This window comes from Micromys minutus (genome assembly GCF_963924665.1).
Source record: "Micromys minutus genome assembly, chromosome: 27".
In the NCBI taxonomy this organism is placed as follows: Eukaryota; Metazoa; Chordata; class Mammalia; order Rodentia; family Muridae; genus Micromys; species Micromys minutus.
In genome coordinates this window covers 14,038,052-14,063,307 of record NC_137962.1, presented here as the reverse complement: position 1 = coordinate 14,063,307, position 25,256 = coordinate 14,038,052, and the positions used below count along the sequence as shown (strand labels likewise).

The 25,256-nt window shown below is 40.2% G+C and overlaps 1 protein-coding gene across 1 annotated transcript in view; it reads left to right on the top strand.

Annotated features, from left to right (window-relative positions):
- FAM135B (family with sequence similarity 135 member B) overlaps positions 1 to 25,256 on the top strand; it is a gene marked incomplete at both ends in the record, with an annotated part of 152,615 nt that overhangs the window by 94,362 nt on the left and 32,997 nt on the right. Inside the window, 4 exons of the mRNA XM_080939778.1 lie at positions 12,264 to 12,417; positions 15,369 to 15,418; positions 24,081 to 24,236; positions 24,934 to 25,007. Of these exons, the coding sequence (XP_080795904.1) occupies positions 12,264 to 12,417; positions 15,369 to 15,418; positions 24,081 to 24,236; positions 24,934 to 25,007 (434 nt within the window). The remainder of the gene's footprint in view (positions 1 to 12,263; positions 12,418 to 15,368; positions 15,419 to 24,080; positions 24,237 to 24,933; positions 25,008 to 25,256) is intronic.

Genomic DNA, 25,256 nt, shown 5'->3' with positions numbered 1-25,256 from the left:
TCTTATACCTCTAAAGCTAACCTCAATTTATCTTCCATATATTCAAGACATGCTTCATCCTACCCCAACACTGGAGTGGTCTTTCACTCCCACAAAGGCTTCCATCCCATCATAAGTAATTGTAACAGCCCATGTGATTACAATTGTCAGTGTGACCTATTTCTTCTAAACTGCTTCTTAGAACTTTTCTTGACATCACCAATGTGTTATAACTGTGTCTATCTGAGCTACAGTAAATATTGTGTGTCACATTGTTATAGAACTTGCCAAACCGTGCTAAAAGGTATGTGCTGCCTAGATAAACTAAATGGGCTAGAATGCAGAAATCATGGAAAAATTATTTTTCTATTTCTTTTTCTCACCAGTACCTTAATAGAAGTGATATTGGATAATTTATTCTTGCACCGACACAGATGAGACATATATATTCTATTTAATTCTGAAATATGACTGCTTTAGCTAGAATGACTCATGTCCTAAATCAAGTTATTAGTGAGTGCAGCCTTTGAGGGAGGAAAACAGCAGAGCCATTCTGGAAGAGATAAACTCACATGTACTGGGGTCTGTCTCTATGGAGAAACACTGTGGCCCTGACACCTAGCCACCTGGAATCTAATGAGATGGGGCAAAAGTTCAGAGTATTGGTCCCCAGTAAGGAAAACACACTTATTATAGAACAGAACATGCTTATTTGGACAATGGTAAGGGCATAGAAAGGAAGAAAAAAAAAAAAGAAACAGGAGAGATGTCCAGATGTGGATTTTTGTTCTTTGGTAGAAAGACCTCTAAACAAATCCACTGTAGTGTACAGGAAGGTCACATCAAGGCAGGTTGAGACCAGACCTAAACCTCTGATCTCCAGGGCTACGGAAGGTACAGAGGTTCTATGACTCCCTCCTATCCTAAAGTAGATAGTGAGATATCTACTACCTACTCCCTCCTCCTCCTACTTGTAGTAGCCTCTTCCCTGCTGCTATGGTACTTAGTTAATTAGACTTCCATGATTTATGGACTTCCATTATATTTATATATTGTCTATTTCTCTACCTTAAGCTGATCATTCTTAGACTTAAATCTATAAATGGAAATTTGTAAGGAAAGTGAAGTTCCTTCAGTTTTGATAATTAGTAAGCTAAAATACAGTTCTCGGGTTTTTCTGTTGGATATGAGAGCTAATGCCTAAAGCACTAAAAGACATTTAATAAGTTTGATGCTGCAACTCATTGTAAATAAAGAGGTGTAGTAGGAAGAAGAGAAATATGAGAAGAGGCGGAGGGATAAAGAAGGAGAAAGGGAGAAGAAAGTGAGGAATACAAATATAATAAGGAAGAGGAGGGAGAGAGAAGGAAGGTTATCAAGGCAGGAGAGGAAGAAGGCTTAAAAGAGGAGTAAGGAGAAGAGCAGTTGGACAAATTGAAAATGACAGGTGTCATTCTCTCCTATTCCAACTTGTGCCTTCCTCCTCTAACTTATAAATATAATCTTAATGTGAGGGAATATGAGACTGTGTATGACTAAAATTATTATAAAGAATACAGTAGATTATGACAGTCATCATTTTTGTTATTCTATTCATTTTGGTTATATTGTGTTAGATTTAATAGGTACACACAAGGCCTCTGACAGATTGTATAACTGTATAATGTTTCAGTTTTCTTACGTACAGATGGCATGTGATTCCATAGAGCCAGTGTTTCCACATAAGAATTTATATGGGAGGAATCGTTTCTCTTTCCGTTGCCCTTGATCTCAATTTTATGAATTTTCAAAGAGTTTATTAATCTAGGTGGAGGCCTGGCTTATTGCACTGAACACTCAGTTCTTGGATCTCTTGCACATCCTTTGTGGTAACTGTTTGATTATATGTGTGTGTGTGTGTGTGTGTGTGTGTGTGTGTGTGTGTGTGTGTGTTTTAGATTTAATCTGAGAGTTATAATATTTTTCCATAAAATTAGAACCTTCCTTCAAGCAAGAGTGTAAATAAAAAGCCATTAATCAAAATGATGTTTGTGGTCTTAGGATGATCTGACAACTAAATTACTTGTTTGAGTTAATAGTCGTTCTCACTTAGATTGAATATTAAGAATTCCATTTTCAACAGTTAATAACAACTGAATGGTGTGTAGTTTTGGGAATTGCTACTGATGAACAAATGAAAAATACCAGAGAATCAAAGAGAGGTGGCTATAAATGTTTTGATAGGTAGGTTCAGTTCTTTCAGGCATAGATTGTTAATTATTTTCTACACTGCAATTTTGTAATGTCATCAGCCTCCTTAATGAAGTCATTTACTATCCTCAGGGTCACCATTGATAATTCTATTTGTAAAATGGTCTATACATATCATTTGAATTTATTTATTTATTTATTTATTTATTTATTTATTTATTTATTTATTTATTTATTTTAGATTCTGCCTGACAAGGGCTCTATCTTCAACAATGAAGTTAACTAGGTAGAAGGCAGAGAGCATTTACAAGACTGTAAAACCTTGGTTCTAATTCCTCTTTACTGTTTTTCCTCCTGTGGGGTTGGGGAGAGGACAAATCTGGTCTCTAGTACTAGCACATCATATTCACTGGGAACCAGTTTGAAGATAAACATTTCCTTCTGCTTCCCTGTCCCACAGTCAGATAAACTCTCCATAATCTATGTGTCTTAAGTCGAGAGACCTAAGAATCCACCTAAGTGTGTGTTTGTGGGGTATCAAAATAAATATTATGTTTTCAATGCTAGTCAGCTCTGATATTCTTTTCAGATTCCCTGAAGAATGGGTCACATGTCCAAAGTCCATCAAGGGTGTCAAGGATTCATACAATAGGCCACAGAGCTCCTCAGTAGACAGCAATTGTAGATGATAATTGTTTCCTTGTGTAGGGCATATAAAATCACAAAAGTGTATAATGTTGACTCATTATGTTACTGAATTGAGCATTGGCCAGTATGAAGACATACAATGGCCACAGTGTGTTTAGGGGTGGCCTTCTGTTGTGTAGAGCTATCTGGAATTACGATATTGAAAGGAGCCACTGGCACATGGAGTGGTCTCTTTTGGGCCTTTTATATGGTACTTAACTAATCCTGCTGTTCTGGTGGCTATTTCTTCTTGTTGCTGCTACTTTAATTATCTCTGCTCACACTGTCTTACTTCTCAGTCAACTTCAGAACTGTGACTTCTGGGGAATATAGATCACTATCTTGTGGGCAAACCTTTGGCTTTAAGCTAGGATATGGTTTGAAAGTCCAGATGTGTCTCTTAAAATTATGAAACTAGAGGTCTTTTACTTGGCGTCTCCAGACCTTTAATACGTCTGTAAATATACTGCATAATTACACCTGTCTTAAGCATTGAAAAGAGAAGCAGCAGTACTGGTAGAAAACCAGTCACAGAGGAAAAAACCTGGAGATGTTTAGCTAACAGTGTTGGTTAAGGGAACACATGGATATTAAACCCTGTATTTTACTAGAGAGATGCCTTGATAGTGACCAATATGGTCTCCACTAAAGAAGGCTCTTACCTGAAAGTTAGGGCATTATCCAGCTTCTTTTTCAATGCTCATCCTTTATTTAATAAACAGAAGAGGCTAGGATTGTTATTCTGATGCTATGTCCTTTTTGGAAACGTATTAATAATGGAAAACTGGTGTGCCCACCCACATGATGTACATGATATTTCCTCCTCTACTTTTTTGCCCTGGTGGCAATTCCACTCAACCAGGGTTGTAGGCTATAAGTACATAAGAACCAGTAGAAAGCTGAAGACATCACGCATAGTCCACTGAAAACTCATTCTTTTAAAGTCTGTTTTAATCAACCACACATAAACACAGGGTCTTACAATGTGTAATCCATATATAGAATAAAAAGGACAGAGAACCAGCTTTGCTACTGCTTTGGCCAGAGCCATCTCTATCCATGGTGACTGCTTAGCAGTCATTCATATGATGATTCACAAAAGGAAAGATCATTGAGTAGAAAGACAGCAGGAATACATATTAACTTTGGGTTAATAAATAGAGAGCTTTTTAAGTCATGAATAGCTAATCATGGCTAGTGATGATAATCATAAGAGTGAGGAAGTACTAAATGAGTTGTCTTAATTTGTTTTCTGTTACTGATTTAAAAAAACAACCAACATGACAGTTATTTTAACTAACAGTTTATGGCACAGTTTATCATGGTGGGGAAGTCATGGGAACAGGAGTGTAAAGCAGCTGCTGAATCACATATAGTTAGTGCACAGAGAGCAATGAATGTACTTTAGTATACAGCACACTTTCTTCATTTTATACAATCTAAGATACCACACATGGTTATGGCCTTGCTCATATTTCAGATGGATGTTCCTCATCTGTTACTGTGATCAATGCCCACACAGACATGTCCAGAGGCCCTTCTCCCAGGTGATTCTGGGAAAATCAATTAACAGGAATAATTAGAGAGACCTCAGCCATGTGTGTCTGACAGAGAGGGCATTGGAATCTGGAAAGGGAGGGTGATTTTCCCAAATTACAGCTGGTTAGTAACAATGACCAAGGTAGCAAGAGGAAGCTTTATTCTCTTTGTCACTGGTGGAACAGGTATTTTCTTTATTTTTAAAATATTTTTTCATTGGATAATCTCTGTTTTTACATTTCAAATGTTATCCCCTTTCCCCCAATCCAATACACACTCTCCCCCTCCCATTGCTTTCATAAAGGTGCTTCCTCTCCCAACCACCCTCTCCACATTAGCGCCTTGGCATTCTCCTTACACTGGGAAAATGCACCTCCACTGGACCAAAGGCTTCTTCTCCTGTCAATGCCAGACAATGCTATCCTCTGCTACATATATAGCTAGAACCATGGGTCTCTCCATGTGTGCTCACTGGTTGGTGTTTTAGTCCCTGGGAGTTCTGAAGGGTTTGGTTGTTGATAATGTTATTCTTCCTATGGGTTTGCAGACACTTTCAGCTCCATCAGTCCTTTATCTCTTTCATTGGGGACCCTATATGTTCAGTCTGATGGTTAGCTGCAAGCATCCTCAACTACATCCGTATGACAATGTTAGCTTAACATTGCCAGTATTTTTTTTTTTTTTTTTTTTTTTTTTTTGCTCTGTGACTGGTTTTCTACCAGTACTGCTGCTTCTCTTTTCCATGATTAAGACAGGTGAATCATGGTGAGACCAGCATGAAGCCTCATGGAGACACACAAACTTTACACACACAAAAACGCACACACACACCCACACACACATATGGAGTTGGCTGGTTATAACAAGAACAGTCAACTCTAAACTTAAGGCTATATTTTTGCAAACATCACACAAATGTGGAATTACTCCAAAAATAGTTACACAATGGATAACATCACTGTTTATTTTGGAGTTTCTCAGACATCCAGTGCTGTCCATTTAATGCTGACTCACAGCCCCTTACTGTCCAGAACTAGCCATGTTGGCCCATGCTTGATATTCTTAGTAGCACCAAGTTTTCCAGTATAGTCCTTTGTTCCCATTACCATGAGAACTGAAACCCTTTTTTCAGATAAAGCTATCAAATAATACAGGCCATTTGATAATGGTCTAACAATAAGTACTGCTTAGTAATGTTTTATACATTGTTAATGGTGTTTTTATCAGTCCAGATTGAATAACAGTATAAAAGTCCCGAATTGTCAGAAAGGGAACATGGGTTTTAAAAGTCTTATCACCTACACTACAGTTGGGAAAGGAATGGTTCATATCTTTTGTGCTAACCAAACTTAAGTTTTCATGGCACAACTCAAGATTCCGCACACAATGAAGAACTTATTTTTGGCTCATGGTTTTATAGGTGTCTGTTATCACCTGAGTCCTTTTCTATCCCAGGATATATGAAACAGAACTTCAGAGTGAAAGAGCCTGGGAGATCACAGGTGCTCAGGTCACAGTAGTAGAAAACACAGTATAAAAAGGGCCAGAGTAAAATACAACCCTCACCACATGCCTCCTGTACAATTGCCTCCATCCAGAGCCCAGCTTCCATGACTATACCCCTTCTCAACTGTTCATCAAGTTTTCAATTCATCAGTGAGTGGACCACTGATTTGGTTAAGGCACTCCTAATTGGGATGCCTTACACAACACTCAGGAGCATGCTCTCCTAATCCCCTAGGTGTTCTCAGTCCTGTCAATTTGACAATCAAGGTCAACTATCACAACATTCTAGACTAAAGTCTGATTGAACACACATATATGTTTTAAATAAATACCTAAAACATTAAGACCATTCTATGTATCTATTTTAACATAATTGTAGCAGCAAATTTGTTCATACATCTTGACAGAGACCTTACTGATGTGGAAATGCTTATTTCATAAATTGATAGTATTTCATATAAGACAGTTAACTTTTAAAAGAAAATAAAAGTGATACAAAATACACTTCTAAATGGTAACTTATCAAAGTATACATGCAACTCATATTAAGTCTGAACAAGTATACATAGTATTTTCTTTGCTGTGGGAAATTCTAGTTCACATCTCTGAATTCATAGAGTCCCACAATTATGAAGAAGGACATGGTTAGAGTAAGTTGGAACTTAAGCCATAGGTGTGTGCTAACCACTCCATGGTATCTTGAGCTTCAGTGCCCCGAGGATGCTGTGTTCTCTCTTTAACTTGACTATTCTTTGTATTCAATGGCTACCAGTGGGTTGGATATTCTGGTTCAGAGACAGCTAGCACAGTGTTTTTACCCTGGAGATGTTGAGTCAATGTAGAGAGGGCAAGGTGGTCTGGTCAATCAAGGTATATATGAGGGACTGCAGAAGGCTTGCAGTGCAGGTTACCTTGGGTCTTACACCAGAGAATTTGTAGTTTGACTTGTAAATGTGTGATGAAGGAAACTAGTGTGTAGTCTATGGTGCAGACAATGGTGAACAATGAGCCATTCTAAGAGACCTTCTCTTAGCAATTTGGTTGAGACAACTGAAACTAGAGCATAGAGCCAGGAATACCAAATATAAAAGCCTAGAGTAGCAGATTCTTGAAGTCATAAAGACATTTGCTTGCATCCTAGAACTTCCTGGCTTTCCTGGGTGTTGGGTAAAGTGGGATCCAGTAGAAAATGCCAGATGGAAAGAAGCAGGGGTTATATAAGGAAGACATAGTCAGCTGGATTCAAATGTCTCTGTGAACCTGGCAAGGTGCCCAATCAAAAATCTGGATCCCAGCCCTTTACTTAGATGGAACAGTATATATTTGAGAGGTATGTATACACATAGAGGTGGGATTCAAAGCACACAGAATCGTTTGACTTTTGTCTCTTCTGGCAAGTAGTAAATGTGAAACAATTAAAACTTAACATCAAATCAGTTAACTATTTGCAACATCCTGTTGCAAATCCTACTTCTTACACTAGGACATTGCCTCTCTGATACTAATGGGAAAACTCTGCGTGGTTAATGAGGGACTAATTCAGGAGAAGAGACCCATTTGCATCCAGGATCTCTGTCTAAACTATAGTATAGCTGCAAGTTACCAATAAATACCTATTAACTAGGCTATAGTTATTCAGTTTTTAGTGGGTTAATTGTTAGGCTTCACTATAGGTAGGCATGTTCATGAATCCATCAGGGACTGTGGTTCTGAGTGTGTGCAAGTATCATTTCAACAGGCACTGTTACAAACATGTTACCTGAATGCCCTGCCTTGCTCTCTAATAGCAATCCTGTGGTGCCTGTCTTGTATGTGACCCCCTTTTAAATGTAAATGAAGTGCCTGCAGTACTCTGTCCAATGTGACAGTGGCACTGAATAGAATGGAAAACCCAGACAACAAACCTGTCTTCATCATTGACTTGACCAACGGGTCCATTTCACTTCTATCCACCTGTACGAATATTTTCTACTCACACGGAAGTTAGTTCATCTCTTGTTGTGTCCCTACTTGTGGACTGAGTCCAGTCCAGAGGATGTCACCATGTATGAGTTCATGTTCTCACTGACAATGTACCTGTCCTGTTTGATTTCTCTTCCACTATTAAAGATTTCATCCCAAACTTGAAAAGTTGGCTTCTAAGTGCTTTTCCTTATACTTCTGAGTACTTCGTGAAGCTCTGATGAAGACATATTGGCTTTTGAACATACACATGGGTTCTGTGGGCTTGCAGTGCTGGTTAATATGATTTTCTATGTTACTTTGACCATTTTTCAAAAAGTTACACCCATATGTAAGTTAGGGACAATGATTTATTTTTAAATAATGCTCTCCAGTCACTTTTAAGGATATAAGCTTAGGATAACATTTAATCTCCTTTCCCACCTCTGTAATGAGAATGAATCAGATTCACCAAAAAATGTTTATGTCTATCTTCAAATGTCCAGATGACATCAAGGCCTATTTTTAAAATTCAATTTCATTACAATTCTCATATCTAGGAAAAAGCTACTGCTGCACTCTTTCCCATCCTTCATCTTTCAATATCCCTTCTGCTCCCTCTTCTGAAATAACATGTAACACAGACGTCATATTTGTGGTCATGTAGTCACTCTAGTAGTTGTGACTACCTGTGTGGGGTTTGCAACAATAACCAAAGCAAAGCAAACCAAAATACCATTCCCACTAGGGAGGGAGGAATGCAGTGGGGGGGGGCAGGGACTTGAGGGTCAGAGGAAGATTAACTGGGAAGGGATTGGTAGGGATGAAGAGATATGAAGAGAATCAGGGTGGGTGTATGAGTGTGATAATAGCATATTCCATTTAAGTATTGGCACTATTAAGAATTAAAAATATAAAATAGAAGTCAAGTTTAACAAATATTAAGGATTCTTTACCCACCTCACTAGTTTCTGGATTACTTTTGAAAAGAAGGCCATGGCAGAAAGAATATAGAACTTTGAGAAGGAGGAAGGAAGAAAGACAGGTTTTTCATGATTTCCAGAGCATTGTGACTACTTGAGTTGATGCTTTTATAATCCTCTTTCAGCTTTTATTGCTGCTTAGTCACAGTAAATGGAGACACTGCAAGAATTATTGTTAATTCCTCTGTCAAAGCAAGCAGACCTCTGTCCATAATCTGTTGTCTGAATGCCTCCCTTTCTCTTTCTGTCCGTCTGTCTGTTTGTCTGTCTCTCTCCCTTTCTCTGTCTGTCTGTCTGGCTGGCTGTCTCTCCCCCCCCCTGAGTATGTGACTTTGCAGCAAGCCCTTGTTTCAATGACTCAAAGTGCCATTTCTGCCACTAGAAAGCAGAGTAACTTTAAATCTTTGAGCCCCAGTTTTTTGATCCATGAAATGGACATAAGTGCTCTTGTGACTTAGTCTTGGTCTAATGCAAAGTATATCCAAGTGACATTGTTATAAAAGAAATCCCAGAAATATTTGAGATCATTCTCTATCTTATGGTCATTTTTCCATATGTTGTAAAATATACATTAATGTAGTAAGTGCACGTACCTCTACATATGTGATTTCTACAAATATCTACATTAATTTGCTGAACTCTGGAGAATTTCACATTATATTTGGTTATACTAAATTTTATTTTTCCTCTTTCTGTATTTGTATTCAATTTTGAAAAGAGAAATGGGAAGACCTGCTTTCCAAAGTGCCTGTAGGAAGTCAAATTAAATCAATATAGTGGAGATGTCTTTAGGTTAAACAAACAGGATTTCCTAATGCTCCATGGGCCTGGGGATTCTGGAATATCTCTGCTATATACAAGCTCTTCCAGTCTTTACTTTATCTTAATAGAACAGAGGAAACAAATGAGTGATTCTGACAGCTAGGCAAATGGACACATTCTACTTGTCTGAATTTTATGGTAAACCCTTTGATTCCATTTTAAATTATTCTTTAATGAAGTCATTTATTATACTGATATTCTATTACTACAAGCATAATTATGGATATACAACATTTATACTTGGCAAGCAATAACTAGAACACTTTTAATTTCTATGGTATTTATAACAATCTATGTAGCTTTCTGTAAGTTTTTTCCAAGATGAGTTACTTTTCACAAGTGTATGTCAGAGCTCAACCATTACAGTGAGGAGAGATGCTCAACTGAGGAAGGCAGGGGTGATGTAATGGCTGAATACAGACATGTTGGAAGGGACTACCCATGCTGAGCCAGTTCAGTCAATTCTGTCTTTCTTCGCTCTGTGTCATCCCATTGTCTAAGCTATTTTGCACTGAGAAATGAAGACACCCTTCCATTTGATTCTTTTTTTCCATTAAAGAATTTAGAAAATATATTGTCCATGTGGTATTTTTACCTTTTTGAAGAACATCAATCAAAGCATTTTATTCCCTTGTTGCAAACATTTGACAAATTAAATTACTTTAAAAATCTTCTTATTCTTAGAATGATTTCATTATGCTATCTCCTTCATTTCATCTACCCTTTCCTACTCCATATTGCAACATGTCTATAAACTACTCTCAAGGATAATGTGCTGTTTCTGTTAAGTTCAAGTTGGAAAGACCAGACAACATCATAACAACACAAGCGTCTAGTCTTCCTAGTGTTGTGACCCTTTAGTACAGTTCTTCATGGTGCAGTGATTCCTCAGCCATAAAAGTATTTCACTGCTATTTTGTAACAGTAATTTGCTACTATTCTGACTTGTAATGATAAATATATGATAGCAGGATATATGCTATTGGATCTCTGTGAGTGGATTGTTTGAGCCCCAACTCCATCCCAGAAAAAGTTTTCCACCCACAGTTTGAGATATAGTGGTATAAGGCAAGGTTATAGAGCTCAGTAAGTAAAGGCATTGAGAAGTAGATGCTGTAACAGAAGGTGTTTGTAGTGAACATGCCAATTACATATGTTGTTCAGGTGTTACCTTAATCCTAAGCTAATCCTCCTATGTTGGGATTTTGTAGCCAACTATTGATGGCTTTTCTGGAAAGACTTGGTTGCTCAAGGTTTCCTCTTTTTCCCTAGGATGTCTCATACTCACAAGAGTTCATCCCATTAAATATGTTATACCCTTACAAGTTCAATTCAGCTCCTTAGTTAGCAACAAGAACAGAGACTACATACATTTAAAAGAGTTCTCAAATTTATCCAGTGATTATATAGATACTACACATTGAGCTTTTCCCTTTTCTTTTGGTTGGAGAAGAGGTCACAAGGGGAGAGGATTGAGATGTGAAGACATGGAATGTTGGAGAAGTGAGAGTTATTTGTATGTATGAAATGAAATTCCCAAAGAAGTAATAAAAATATTATGTTGAAATAAAACCAAAGGTTACATGGGATAGGATACTGCCATAATCATCTACCATGTAGACCCACATACTGAAGTGTCACCCATCCCAGCTGAATCTTCCTTCAGATTTGGCAGGGCAACACAGGGAACTGTGAAGTGCCAGTGCTTGCTCCCATGTGACCAAAGGGTAAGTAAATAAATGTGCAGGTGTGTAACACCACTAAATTTCCCTACCAGTCCTCCATATCTCTTAATTTTCATTCCCCACAACCTACCTCATGTTTCCTTTCTCAGCTTTTAGAAGACATTACTCTTTTAATTTGCTCTGGAATATCTTTATCTTTTAGGTTGGAGAGACAAATTGTCTTATTAAAGATAAACAAAACTGTCTTATTTAGACTTTTACTCCACTGAGGCCACCATGTATTTAAGCAGTTTTCTTTTGCTTGGACAAACCTCATTTCCTTTCTTCCAGTTCTGTAGCCTCAACCAATTTTTTCTATGTACAGCTTTCTGAAACTGTGCTCATAGATGAGTTCACACTGGACACATCAAGACTCAGCACCAAACTGTATGCTTCCTTAACATTTTATATAATAGCTTTATCTTCTCTTTGTAGCACAATCTGCTGCTCACACAATAGTCTTTCTCATCTTCCCCACTTGCACATAGGAGATTCTACGTCTTTTGTTTCTTTACCTCTTCTATATTCCATTACATGGGAACCAGGGAAAGTGACTTCTAAATGGACAGCAGCTGCTGATGACAAACCTTCTTGGTGGGGGCTTTGTCAGGTTCATCTGCTTCTGATTCATTATTTTCTACAGTTGTTTTTAATACTGTAACTGTTGATATCTTAACTTGAACGTTGTACAGGAGTGGCATGCATACCTATCGTTTTTCCTATGTGAAGGGATACAGAAGTAACTGGATCAGCTTTCTTCTTGGGGAAGTATTCTTATTTTCTATGAATTAGACCTGAAGCTCAAAATATTCTGTGAATGTCAGCTGGAGGAGAGAAGTTTTGTGATCCGAGGTCAAGACATAAATTCCTCAGCTTTCTTCTGTCTCTTCAGGGAAGCTTCTATGTTCCTTCAGAGAACTGCATACAACATGCTCACAAGTGGCACCGGGATCTCTGTCTACTGCTTCTTCATGCCTATCGGGGTCTCCGACTCTACTTCCTGGTCATCATGAGAGACATTCCTGAGCTGCCCACCATGGAGCTGGGTAAGGGGATAGTAGCAGAAAAGTCTCCTTCCAGGAACTGACATTCCTCAGAGTGTGAATGGAGAAAAGGTGGTATGCTTTTGCAAAGTTCATGGTGAAAATGTGGTTGGTCACTGAAGCTGTTCTGGGATTTACCCCATTGTATTATAGCCAGAACAACAATGTCAACCAACCAGACCTTCCAGAGCTCCCAGGGACTAAACCACCAACCAAAGAGTACACATGGAGGTACTCATGGCTCCAGCCACATACGTAGCAGAGGATGACTTTGTTGGACATCAATGGGAAGAGAGGCCCTTGGTCCTGGGAAAGCTTGATGCCATAGTGTAGGAAAATGCCCTGATGGGAGGCAAGAGTGGGTTAGTGGATAGATGAGCATTCTATTCTCACAGAAGCAGGGGGGGGGGAGGATGGGATAGGGAGTTTCAAGAGGAGAAATGAGAAAGGGGATAACATTTGAAATGTAAATAAATTAAATATCCAATAAAAAAAGAGATACTCTTTGGACAGACAAATGGAGTGAGAATATATATGGGTATTCCAAGACACCCACCTATTTATGTATCAAATTAATGTTTCTTAAAACACCTAGTGCATACTTGGAATCTACGAAATAATATTCAACTGCTTTCGTTAGAAATAATCTTGGTCTTACGCAAAGGAACACACAGACAAAGACAAAGGTATCTCCAAATGTCAATTAGTTTTGCAAAAGGGTTGTTTCAGGACCCAAACTGGGCTAGCAGTACACCAGGGCCACCGTGGCTTCTGCAATTCATCACTAAAATAGGTAGAGATTGAATCTTGCATTATTGGTGTGAGTTCAACTTCATAACCTAAAAATGATTGTCCAATCAAGTAAAGGGGAGGGTACTTGAGTCTTTCAATCTTTTCCAGGCTATCAACTACCATTGATTATAACACACACACACACACACACACACACACACACACACACACACACACTTTTCTCCCTCATTTTCTAGAATAATTTTCAAGTTTAATGTCCTTTGTAATTAATATGATTATAGAAATGCAACTAATAAACATGTATAACAGCTTTACAAAAGAGTACTCTATTCACAGAAAGGAATCACACATATACATATATGCACACATATGGTCATTTATATCTATTATATTAGTATGTATCTAATTTTTTCCTAGTTTATAAAGGGCAAAACATGTAATGACATGCCAAATTTGTTTATGAGGACAAATAAATGTTTTTGAAAACTATGTATCATGGAGATTAATGATTCAAAATTCCTCTTAAGTGATAAATAAGAGAAATGAAAAATAGAAGTAAAATTACTACATATAGCAATAGGTAGCCATGAGAGAAGTATAGAGATCCTACACTGACACCCTGGAGTAGGGACCTTTAATCTCCAAACACACATCAAACCATACCATATGTTGAGGTTCCTCTCAAAGTACTTTGGACCAGAGGCTCAACCCAGAGCTCAGGATTCAAGGAAAATGCATATTTCAGTGTCTGAATTCAACTGCATGCTAATTCTCTCTCTGCTCCTTTGGAGTACTTCTGTGAGAGCCGTATCATTGGTAGTGCTTGTGACAGTGCATTATAAGCAGGTCCCATGACAATGCTATATTTACAAGTTGCTTTTCACCATCAGACTATAGGGTCTGTGAGAGCTGCTTACCTTTAAGATTCTTTATCATCTGTCTCTAGTCAACAGAGCAGAGGAGTATTTGTGATGCTTATGTTGGATTTCAGAGCTAATGTTTAGTTTCATCAGCTGTGACAGCTGGTCAAGCAAGTGTCTGGAATTATTAAGCATTCTCTGAGTTAGATTTTTTCTTCCAAAGTTAATCTTACACAGGTTGTAAAGACATACTGGGGACTCAGGCTATGACCCTTTAAGACAGCACTCTCTGTGCATACATCAAATTCCAGATTTGACCTAAAGCTTCACAAAACAAAATAAAAGACAGTATGGAATCAGAGACCAGTTATATTGCCCAAAAGAGAACAAATTTTATTCAAAAGCATTTAGCAACAGAACCTTTTGTTTCATAAAAAACCAGAGTTTATTTACTGAAATGAACATTTTTTTTTTTGGTTAAACTTCTATACTTTGCCATAGGGCTAAACACATAAGATATAGTTCTATTCAAGGGGAATAAAGTCTATTATACTCGTGAGTCATGGACCTTAGTTCATTCGTCAGATGGAAGGTCACCAGGATGCAGAGATGCCAAGAGATTGTTCACATTTCCTATGCAGCATAGCGGCATGTAAATGACTCACTTTGACACTGGGGAGCTAGAAGAGAGTTCAAAAAATATCAATATTCTGACCATAAAATCACAAATAGCTGGAGATCGCTGGTTCAGGCTGACAAGCTGGTGCAGAAGCAAGCTGTACCATGGGTAGCCTGGGTGGTTATGTTGCCCATTTGTGCCATTTTTCCCTGGAGCCAATCAATGGTCTACTCAACTCTGGCACTCCTTTTTCTTGAGCTTCTGCCTTTCAGCTCCAAGATGGAGACACAAGTCTGCATTCTCTGTTAGAAATTACATTGTGAGTCTCTCTCTCTCTCTCTCTCTCTCTCTCTCTGTGTGTGTGTGTGTGTGTGTGTGTGTGTATGTATGCTTGTGTGTGCTTGTGCATGTGCAGAAATGCATGAGCATGTGCATCTGGAAACAAATAAATATAGACTCATTTTTGGCATTCAAAGTATTAGAGACACTAAGGAATCAATTATATTATAGTTCCAGCTAGACATTCACTATGGGTTTCATCTTGCATCTAATCTATGGTTCCAGGTGAGGCTGATTCTCTTCAAAGTCTCTGGAGTTGCCTTTGTCTCTCTTTCTCTGACTTTCCCATTTAGAGCATGAAATCCAGGCCTTTTCCTAAAGTTAGCAAGGACAGCATATATGTAGGGTCTGTTTAATTGTGTGTTTTTTTTCTTCCTTCCCAGAGGCTCTTGCTGTTGAAGAAACACTTTCTCAGCTGTGCTCAGAGTTACAGGTAATTACAGTGCAGATCCCGAGTCTAAACAGACAGATGTACTTACAGTGCTGGACCAAGCTGGTTTTGCTGGCCACACAGTATGTTAGTCATTGAAGCCACAATTTTCCCCAAAGAGAATAAAGTGAATTCACAGGTACTAATATGTGAGGATAAGGGATGGGCCTGGCCACAAATCTGCCTATCGGAGAAAAAGGTGGAGAAGCTTCTGTGGTACAAACACAGAGGGTGTCTGAGGCCAAGCTAGGAACATGATTGACAACAAGAAAAATGAATCATGTTTTGAACATGTGCAAGAAGGTTCCTGGCTTGTTCCCAGGCAGCAGGCTGAGAAATGGCAGCCTTATCATTGTATGTGGGTGGAGTCTACAGATGTCAAAAGGTCATGCAGCCAACACTGTGCATACTCAAGGGAAGGGGTTCATGGCTTCAATCCATTTAAGCAAGACAAAGCTGTCTTCAGATTCCCCAAAGCCTAATCGTCCCAAATGGACCATAGGTCAGGGCATTGTGGGGAGTGAACCTGGTGATGAGTGTGTTAGCTCACTGTTTACTCTTAACATTCTGTTATTGGAGGTCTAACATTAGCTAAGGATAGACAAGGACTCAAGAAACTTGAAACAGGACAAAGCTAACTTTGTATTGGGAACTTGTCTCAAGCTTTTGTAAAGCAAAGAATAATTGGAATGTGTTGCGGAACGAGTGTAAGTCTGTTGGGTCACCTGCTGTGAGTTACAACCCCTGGGTCACTTTCCTTGGTAGAGTGGGACATCCACTCTCCAGAAATGAAGTGAGGAGCACTGTCTGTTAAAAAGGAGAAGAGTTTAGTATTGCAAGGAAGTTGCTTAGCTTGGAGAGTGATGGGGCTCTTCACTGTCAGAAGCCGCACTCAGAACAGACCTGTGCACCAGTGCTGACAAGTTAATAAATCTTTATGATTCTTGGCTTTATCGTCTGTGAAGAAGGAACAGCCCGGGAAGGTGGCTCAGTGAATAAGCTGCTTGATGCCTAAGTATGAAGAAGGCACTTCAGGTCTTTAGACCTCATTTGATAGGATGGGAAGGCCAGACCCGGTGATAAGTAGGATCCTGGAGGAAAGGTGACTGTTAGATGAGTCAGGATTCCCATGATCATGGACCAGCATGAGATTCTGCCTCAATACATAAAGTGGAGAGCCAGTAAGAAAGGTACTCAGTGTCAACTTTGGGTTTACATAAGCAGAAACATGCATAGATGCCTATGCACATGTGCACCTATCCACGCGAAGACATGGAAACAGCACAGACACAGACAGAAAACGAACATCTGGCTTTCTCTGGCCCCTCTTCCATACAGCTACAAACACATGGTGGGTGGGTCTGCCAGTTACTGGCTGCTATTTAGTGCGCAGTGCCTAAAGCTTCACCATTTAATCAACAGAATTTCCTAGAAGACAGGTCTTACTGTGTTCTGTGAAGGAGGGACTAGGGATCAGTCACAGAATGAGTGATTTTATCAGGGATGCAGGACTAGTGGAACAACCAGCCAGTCTCCATGTGGCAGAATCTTTAACTCCCCAGCACAGAAGCTATCCTAAAAAAAAAAAAAAAAAAAAAAAAAAAAAAAAAAAAAAAAAAAAAACTGGTGACAAAAGAAATAGTACAATTTTGAGCTATGCACATGGGTTCTGGTGCAGTCAGTGGCTGCAAACAATTCCAACCATATTATTTTGCCACAAATACCATAAGGATCTCTTCTTCACTGGCTAATTTCTAGTATTGTTGGGCTCCTTGGCAGGTGGATTGGTATAAGAAGAGCCAATCACCCCTTTTCTCTTGGATGTCTTCATGAATGTCTCCTGAGGAGCTATGGTACCTCTTGAGCAGGTGAAATTTGATTCATTTAAGTCAGCAGTTTAAGGTTCCCATGATCTGTGAGCATCCAGGTCAGTTCTGGGGACTTAGTGGCGATGCCTTTCCCTGGAGCACAAGGTTAGGCATGGAGTCTAGTTACTTTTGGGCCTTCACTGCTGAGTTGCACACAAATGAACCAGTGTTTGGACAGGGATACTTCAGTGTCAGGACCCCAGGTAGTGTGTTAATAATTCTTTCCAACAGAAAGTGAGATTTTAGCAGGTTTAAAGGAGACTACTTTGAAATCAAGGATTAAGAGAAGACCATAGCCTTGTAATTTTGCACTAGGGCAGTGATAGAGATCTAAACTGGGAAATTCCTTAGTACAGGGTTTCTGGAGGGCGCAGAAGGCTGAGCTTTGTAAGTACAAGGTTGTCTGATGCACCAGGGAGCGAGCTGAGCCTCCTAATCAAGAAATGTTCTACTCAACATGTTGCCCGGATGAGTTCTCCACATCGCTAGGAGTCATAAAGTGGGAGGAGGATGCATCCTTTGGAGCATGTGAAGAAGAAAGAACCTCCAACATAGATCCACGAGGAATCTTCTCATCTCCATCCATTCTCTGATACGGAGAATGGATGCACACAAAGGACATCTAACTTCATGCCCAGCCACACTGTTTCTCACAGTGTCTCCTTATAGTCAGCATCAGCTCCCATGGGTTAAATGCTCAGCCTTACAACCTTTTCTCTCCTTCAGAAGCAGCTTCTGGAACTATCCTCATTTGACCAACAGCTATAAGATAGAGGTTTGTCAATCATACATTTTAAGGTTAGATGATCACATTGTCTTCTCAAATTCAGGAAACAAATTTCTAATCGTCACCAGTCTATTATAACAATAGTACAGAGGGCATGATCAAATCGCTAGATATAGGTCAAAGTTGGGAAAGGAGGCTGAGAGTGGAGCTTCTTTTCCATGGGTTGAGCTAGGCCAACTTCAGGCGACTGGGTGCAGTCACTATGCTGGGAGCTCTCCAATCCCCAGAACATTGTCACACAGTCCAACTTATATCAGCAAGGCAAAGACATTCCACTTCTGAGGAAGGGTTCATTTTTACAACACATCAAGCGGGCAAGCATACACAGTGGGGCCTTCCTGTTTTTCCTAATGTAAAGGATCCTTTATCTCACTGCGTAGTCAGAGCTTGACCTCACTTTAACAGGGCTGCATAAGTCACACAAGAGTGCTGGCAGGCTAAGTGCCATTCTGGAGAGATCATGAAACCATATATATATATATATATATATATTCCAAGAAGTGCTGGCCCTGGAGGAATTTGAATTTCTGCCAAATCACTTCTTCACAATTTTAAATGAAATTTGTTTTATATAACTCCTTGATAGAAAAGACAGTACTAATTTCCCACACACGGAAATGCCAGGAAAGAAATGTGATTGATGGGTTCCTGGGCATTGGTAATTCACTCTACCCCCAACGCTTCTTTGGCTCTTGATATCTAGGAACAGTATCCACTTCCCAACCATTAGCTGATTTGCCTGGCAGCAGTCTGTAGCCCGTAGCTGGCTAGGGGCCAGTAAGATCCAGCTTATGTGTTAGTTAGAAAAGATTTAATAACAAAAGTCACACAGGCTATGAGTTTGATGGGGGTTGAGGTGTTCCTCACCAGGAACTCAAGACTGAAATGTGCCTGTGACCTCTGGGGCAAAAGAGATAGAAAGTGGGACAGTGGTTTTATCCCATTATAACAGTGAGGTTCCCAGGGCAACCTCCTCCCAGCATCCAGGGGACACTGAAGGAAGTGCTCACACACATGCACAGTTGCAAGTGGATACAAAGCAGTGGTGCCCCCTTAAAGTTCCTGAGCCACTTGCAGCCATTGGATGAGATTATCAAACTGGACTAGGGCCAGTGGCATCCTCCACTTGATAGTGGTAACACTGTGGCCCTGGCCCCTGGGACACGTTCATCTTTGACAATTTGTCAGCTCTGGTGACTGCAGTGATTTATGTGAGAGATTTGAAGGACAGAGCTTTCAATAACTTCATCAGGCATATTTCTCAAGAGACCTACTGTTCGCCTCCAGCCCTTGTGGTAGAATCCCAGACTGTGGGAAGTCTTTCTTAGAGTTTACTGTTTGATTCTCTGACAATCTCATATGTGTATATAATTAATTATGTCTTTGTTAACCCTGTACTATCTACCCTCTTTCATGTCCCTTCCTTCCCTGGCTGAAACTTTTCTTTCCAAGTTCCTCTTCTCCTTTCATTTCCCGTGTGTATATGTGTGTTTGTGTTTTTATCTATGTGCATGTGTGCCCCATTGAATTCTATAGTTCTCCTGATGCTACAAAAAATGTTTAACTACATTTTCCTGCAGAATTTTATTGTATAAGAAACTATGATAGGTAATGGTGTTCCAAGTATTAAGGGTGAAAAGAGTGGTCCTTCTGCTTCTTTCTCTTGCTCCTAATGAATGGACTGGCCTGAGTGAATATTGCTGGATACTCGGTAAAGGCTCCAACTCTCAGCAGTGGGATCTGGTTAGAGATGACACAGCGCCACCTTCTGGCAAGTGGCAAGCAGTGGAGAATGTGTTCATCTTAAGCATTGCTAATGTGGATGAAGGGCTGGATGGTTCTAAGTGATTATGACAATGGAAAACGCAGAGGTTTCTAGCAACAGAGTGCTTCCAGGGTATCTTTACTTAGTGTGAGAAACTTACAAGTTAAAAAGGATGCTATACCATCAGGGAAGAGACCACTTGCAGCCTAATGAGAAACTGTTGTGTTCACAGATAAATCAGACTCTGCCCACATGGCCAGTGCAAGAGGTGGGGAGGAGAAAGGAAGGGAAGCAGAGCATGGAGGAGTGGAGATCCTGGCTCTGTCTGGGAAATCAAAGTGTCATCCAGGAACAGGGAGGAGGGTGTCAGGTACATGGGAGGGAAGGGTGCTCCTCCAGGCACAGGCATGTGAGAAGCACAGGTCACGCATGTGCATATGTATTAACTTCCTGAGGCATGCGATGATGAGGCCCAAATATAAATGCTAGACTGGGAGTCTGGGTGGCGGGATGCTGAGGGACTTCCCAGAATCAATTAATCAAACAGAATACTGTGCCCTTTACCAAGGCACTGACAAGTCTCCTGACACCGCTGAACTGCACTGGGACTGTAGCTTCCTTGTTAGTGTTAGCTCCGTTTCTGAGTAGAGCAATTTAAGATGTTTCCCTTGTCTTTATCTCCCTGAACTTGTGGGAATTATTCAACCATTTAGTCCTTGTTCCTGGAACTGTCCTTTTGTATTGAGACAGACCCAAATTCAGGACTTAGCAAGAATGTGGATGTTGGGCTTTGTTTTGTCTTGGCCAACTTTCTTGTTAGAGGGCAGTCTTATCTGCTTTTCCCGTTACCCTAATAAGGCACTCCCATCAAGAGCAACTTCAAGAAAAGAGTGTTTATTTTGGCCCACGTCTTCAGGTTAGTCATTACTGTGGAAAGTCACAACAATAAAACCTTGAGGTCAAGGAGCAAAGGGTGATGATTGCTGGTTATGCATTTTTGCCTCCTTTTGTACAATCCAGGATCCTAAGCCCACAGAATGACGCTGCCCACACTAGGTGCGTTGTGTTTCCACCTGGATTGACAGAATCAAGATAATTCAAGACAAGTATATCCAGAGGCCAGTATCCCAGGTGATTCTAGCTTTCACCAAGTTGCCAGTTGACATTAACCATGATAGAAGGTTTGGAAAATTATCTTGCTTCATGCCAGGAAGCAACCTGTGATGGTTGCTGGCCTGAATGGATGCCCTGATCCAGATGGGCAAGATGAGACAGGTGAGAAACCAACATTGAGTTCAGTGAGACAGAGACAACAGTAATGCCCCGGGACACCCCTTCATTCACAAATATGCATGAACTCATGAACACTCGAGAGTGTGCGCACACACACACACACACACACACACACACACACACTCATACCATTACACTCACTTTCTTGCTTCACACAATGTAACATACCCTGGAGCACAAAATGAGCAAGGAAAAACCAAAGTGAGCAGAGGTGTGATTGTGGTTTGAGGCCAGTTAGTCAAGGGTCTCAGCAATGGTCAAGGGAGGTAGCTGCTTTGCTTCGGAGAATATACCTGTGAAAGCCGAGGGCCAAGATCGCTTGCTGGCTTACTAGCAGGTAAGGCCCACCCCTCACCTGTGGGGAAAAGCCATCCACACCTGTCATGTGTAATTATACAGGTCCACGTGTCTGCAATGATAGGAAAGTCCTCCTGCGGCTTAATTAGACACCTCTGTAACCTCAAATGAAGCTGTTTCTATAATCAACTAGGGAGGAAATAATTTTCCCAAAGACTTACTTAATGAATATCTTTCACTTTCCCCTCTTCTCTTCTGGAAGTTGAGCTTAGAATTCATGCTGTCCCTGCCAGTGCCACTCTGAGGGAGGAGGTGCTTGGAGGGCAGGATCAGAAGCCCAGAATGTCAGGGCTACATGACTTAGACATGCGGCATCTCTCACGGATGCGATTCCACCTATTTCTGTACTATAGAGTTTTTGAGTTCACATTCTCAGTTACCTACTGTGCCGGAAGTAAAGATGCTGAGAGGTTAAACTCAGAATGCAGACAAATTGGGACAGCGGCAGTAAAGGGAGCCACAGTTGTTAGAAGGAGCAGGAGTAACTTCTGTGATGGTCGAGGGAATCTTTTCAAGAAGTCAAAAGAGGGGGATGAACCTTAGATTGATAGCATAGAGTTTTGTTGCCATTGATAAGCAGAAATAGAACTGACTCCCATTGCCTAGTTGATGATAGAGCATGCCAAAGGAAGATTAGAGGGGTGGACAGGGCATTCCAAAGAGAAGATGCTGTCTGAGAAATGGTCTAGTGTTTCAAACAGACAGGCCTATACATGCTGCTTAAAGGAGTTCAGCCAAGCTGAGAAAATGATTGTACATTAGGTAAAAGGGGAATGATTTCCAGGGGCAAAACGGTGCTGAGTGTTGATATAGCAGGTTAGCTGTTGTCATTAGTAAAGATTCTGGCCGTAGATTTAAATGTGAGCTACTTGGATTGCATTGAAAAGCTCCTCTTTCCAGTCTGGAGTTTCCCTAGCAATACATCCTGTTCCCCAGGTAAATTCCCCTGCACCATTCCTTCTCTGTCTCTGAGTGCTCATGATGCTATATGGGACTGAGCAGTAAGTGGTCATCAAAGGATACACACACCTCTTAGAAGATGTTACATTTAAATGGAGCCTTGCATCTGGAAGCCATTCACAATAATGAAGCGGGATTCTCTGAGTTCTAAGAGCTTCATTGTACAGCAAACATCTCCTTCACTCTTACTCTCAGACACATCCCTTTACCTGCTCTGCCTTTATCCAGTACAATAAGAACCATGACTGTGTCTAGACTCAGTTTCCTTTGTGTATTTAATGAATAAACTGAGGCACGGGATTAAGGAGGGAAAGAGACTGGGTTTGAGTGGCTTTGGCTTTGTATACCACTTGTGCCTTTCTGCCATTCTAACTTAACACACGTTCTTCTTTTGTTGAACATGTTTTTGGGACAAGGAAGAGGCTCTCTCATTGCTTGCTGTGTATTAAGAACTGGGGCTCAGTGGGTGGGCTTCTTGTTACTCTTTAGTGGAGCATTCTATCATCTGATTTTTCCAAAAGTGAAATTATACACTTAGAATGTGATTTTATTCATTTTAAACCACAGTTATCTATCTGTCATGCTCTTTCTCAAAGTGTCCTGGCCCACTGTAGTCTGACTGGCTCACACTGTAATTAGGGCATCCGGGAATCCTCCTTAAGAAGTGGGAAGTGATGGTTAAGAAGATAATAATGGGTCAAAGCCACTGAAAGCCTGCCTAGTGATGCTGCTAGTTAAGTATTCTGGGGTCATGAGACCTGTATTATCTCTGGAGGTACAGTCTGTGTTTTCATGGTTAGGTAGTACTTCGGTTAAATCCTGGCTGGGTGAGATTTTTGGATGCTCTATTAATTCACTGTCAGTTTCCTTTCTGTGAAAGGGTGGTTCTAATATTCTACCTAAAAGAGGATCATATGGATTGAATGTGAAGCATGTGTAAAATTTCTAGTCCTTCACTTGCCAAATGGTAAGCATTGGTAAGGGGACACACTGTGCTTATACAGAACTAAGTTCAGAGTTTACTCCAGTACAGAGTAGATTCTAGCACCAAGATCTCTGCTAACTGTATGTGTCTGAGGGACAATGCTATGGCTGATTCCCCTCCACTGGAACAGTGCAAAGACCATGAAGAAGGGATCCCAGACTTGGAGGCGATTTGAGAAAATTATTATTTCTTCTAAGGTGATGAGATTAGAAGTTGAGGTAGAAAGGAGAAAATGGGTAGCAACTGCATATAAAACAAGAGAAGATCCATTAGACAAAGCATTTGTGGAAATATAGAAATAAGTCTCACTTGAAACAGACTTGAAGAGGAAAGACATAGCCTGGGAATAGATACAGGTTAACCTTGCATGGGACCATGGGATCTGACTGTTAATCTGTGCACAGAAGCTGCCAAACAGATGATTCTCCTCATTACTGCCTCTCTTAGCTCCTCCATTCAAAGGGACAGTAGTACACAGGAATATATTATATAGCATGAGACGTGCTTCAATATTACATGTTATATAATAATTTGGTATTATAGCATGTGTGGAATGGGTAAATGCAAACCACTTAGTAAAGATCCCATGAGGAGGACTGGAGCATCTCAATAGAGCTGGGTCCTTGGATGACATCTTTTTACTCCTCCAGATGCTGAACAACCCAGAGAAGATAGCAGAGCAGATCAGTAAGGATCTTGCTTGGCTGGCTTCCCATCTGATGGCTCTGTGGACCCAATTCCTGGACACAGTAACCCTGCACTCCCAAGTGACTACTTATCTTACCCAGGAGCATCACACCTTAAGGGTAAATTGTAAAATGGTCTCAACTCTTGGACTGCGTGCTTTTATACTTAAGGAGAAGCTTTGCAAAAGATGGTTCATTGATAGGAACAGAATTGGGCATGATGCTGATTTGTAGATTTCAGCACAGGCCCCACCCAGTGAATGAGCATTGTGACATCAAACAACCCAATTAGCTATTCAGCCCTATTCTGTCATTTGTAAAACATCTCTCTTGTCTGTGTCTGGTGATAGCTGAACTTATAAAATTGACAATTACAAGTGTCTCAAAATACTTAAGAAAAAAATATTTTCAAATGCAAAGTGTTGCCCTCATCCTGGAGAAATATATATATCTCAATGTGAATCTTCTCACTTTGGACAAGAGAAATAAGGGTCTGAGGATCAAAGTCTACATAGCAAATTCCAATGACTTTAGGAATTCTCCACAATACATTTATTTATTATGCCAGCTTGGAGAGATCTCATATTCTCTTAGAATAAAGTTTAACTATAAAAATAAAGCAGAACGGAACTACTGAGTTTATAAACACGCACTATACTGTTTGGGCTCTGAGCTGTGTGGGCAGCCGTGGGGGGTGGAAAGCCTCTTGTTTCAAACCTCTGTGGGTGGGAACAGCTTTTCCTTCAGACTCTCAAGTTTAGAAAATTGAGGTCATATACACTTGAAAAATTAAGCTGTTTATATTGTCATCCCTCAGGTCCGAAGGTTTTCTGAAGCTTTCTTTTATATGGAACACCAAAAGCTTGCAGTCTTGACCTTTCAGGAAAACCTGTGAGTAATAAATTGCCCACCTACTTCATCCTGTGAAAATGGCCACCTAAGGCATTTAGCTCTCTTTCTTTGTTCCAACTTCCCTTTCTTTTCGTCTCTTGCTGTGAAACAGATACTCTGCTTCCCTCTGCAGACTACAATCCTGTATAGGCAAAGAAAGTATTCACACTAGGGAGGTGGGAGCCGCAGGATGCAGGGAAGGTCAATAGCCAAATGTTTCTTTTCCTCCATGACATTCCGGTTCTATTG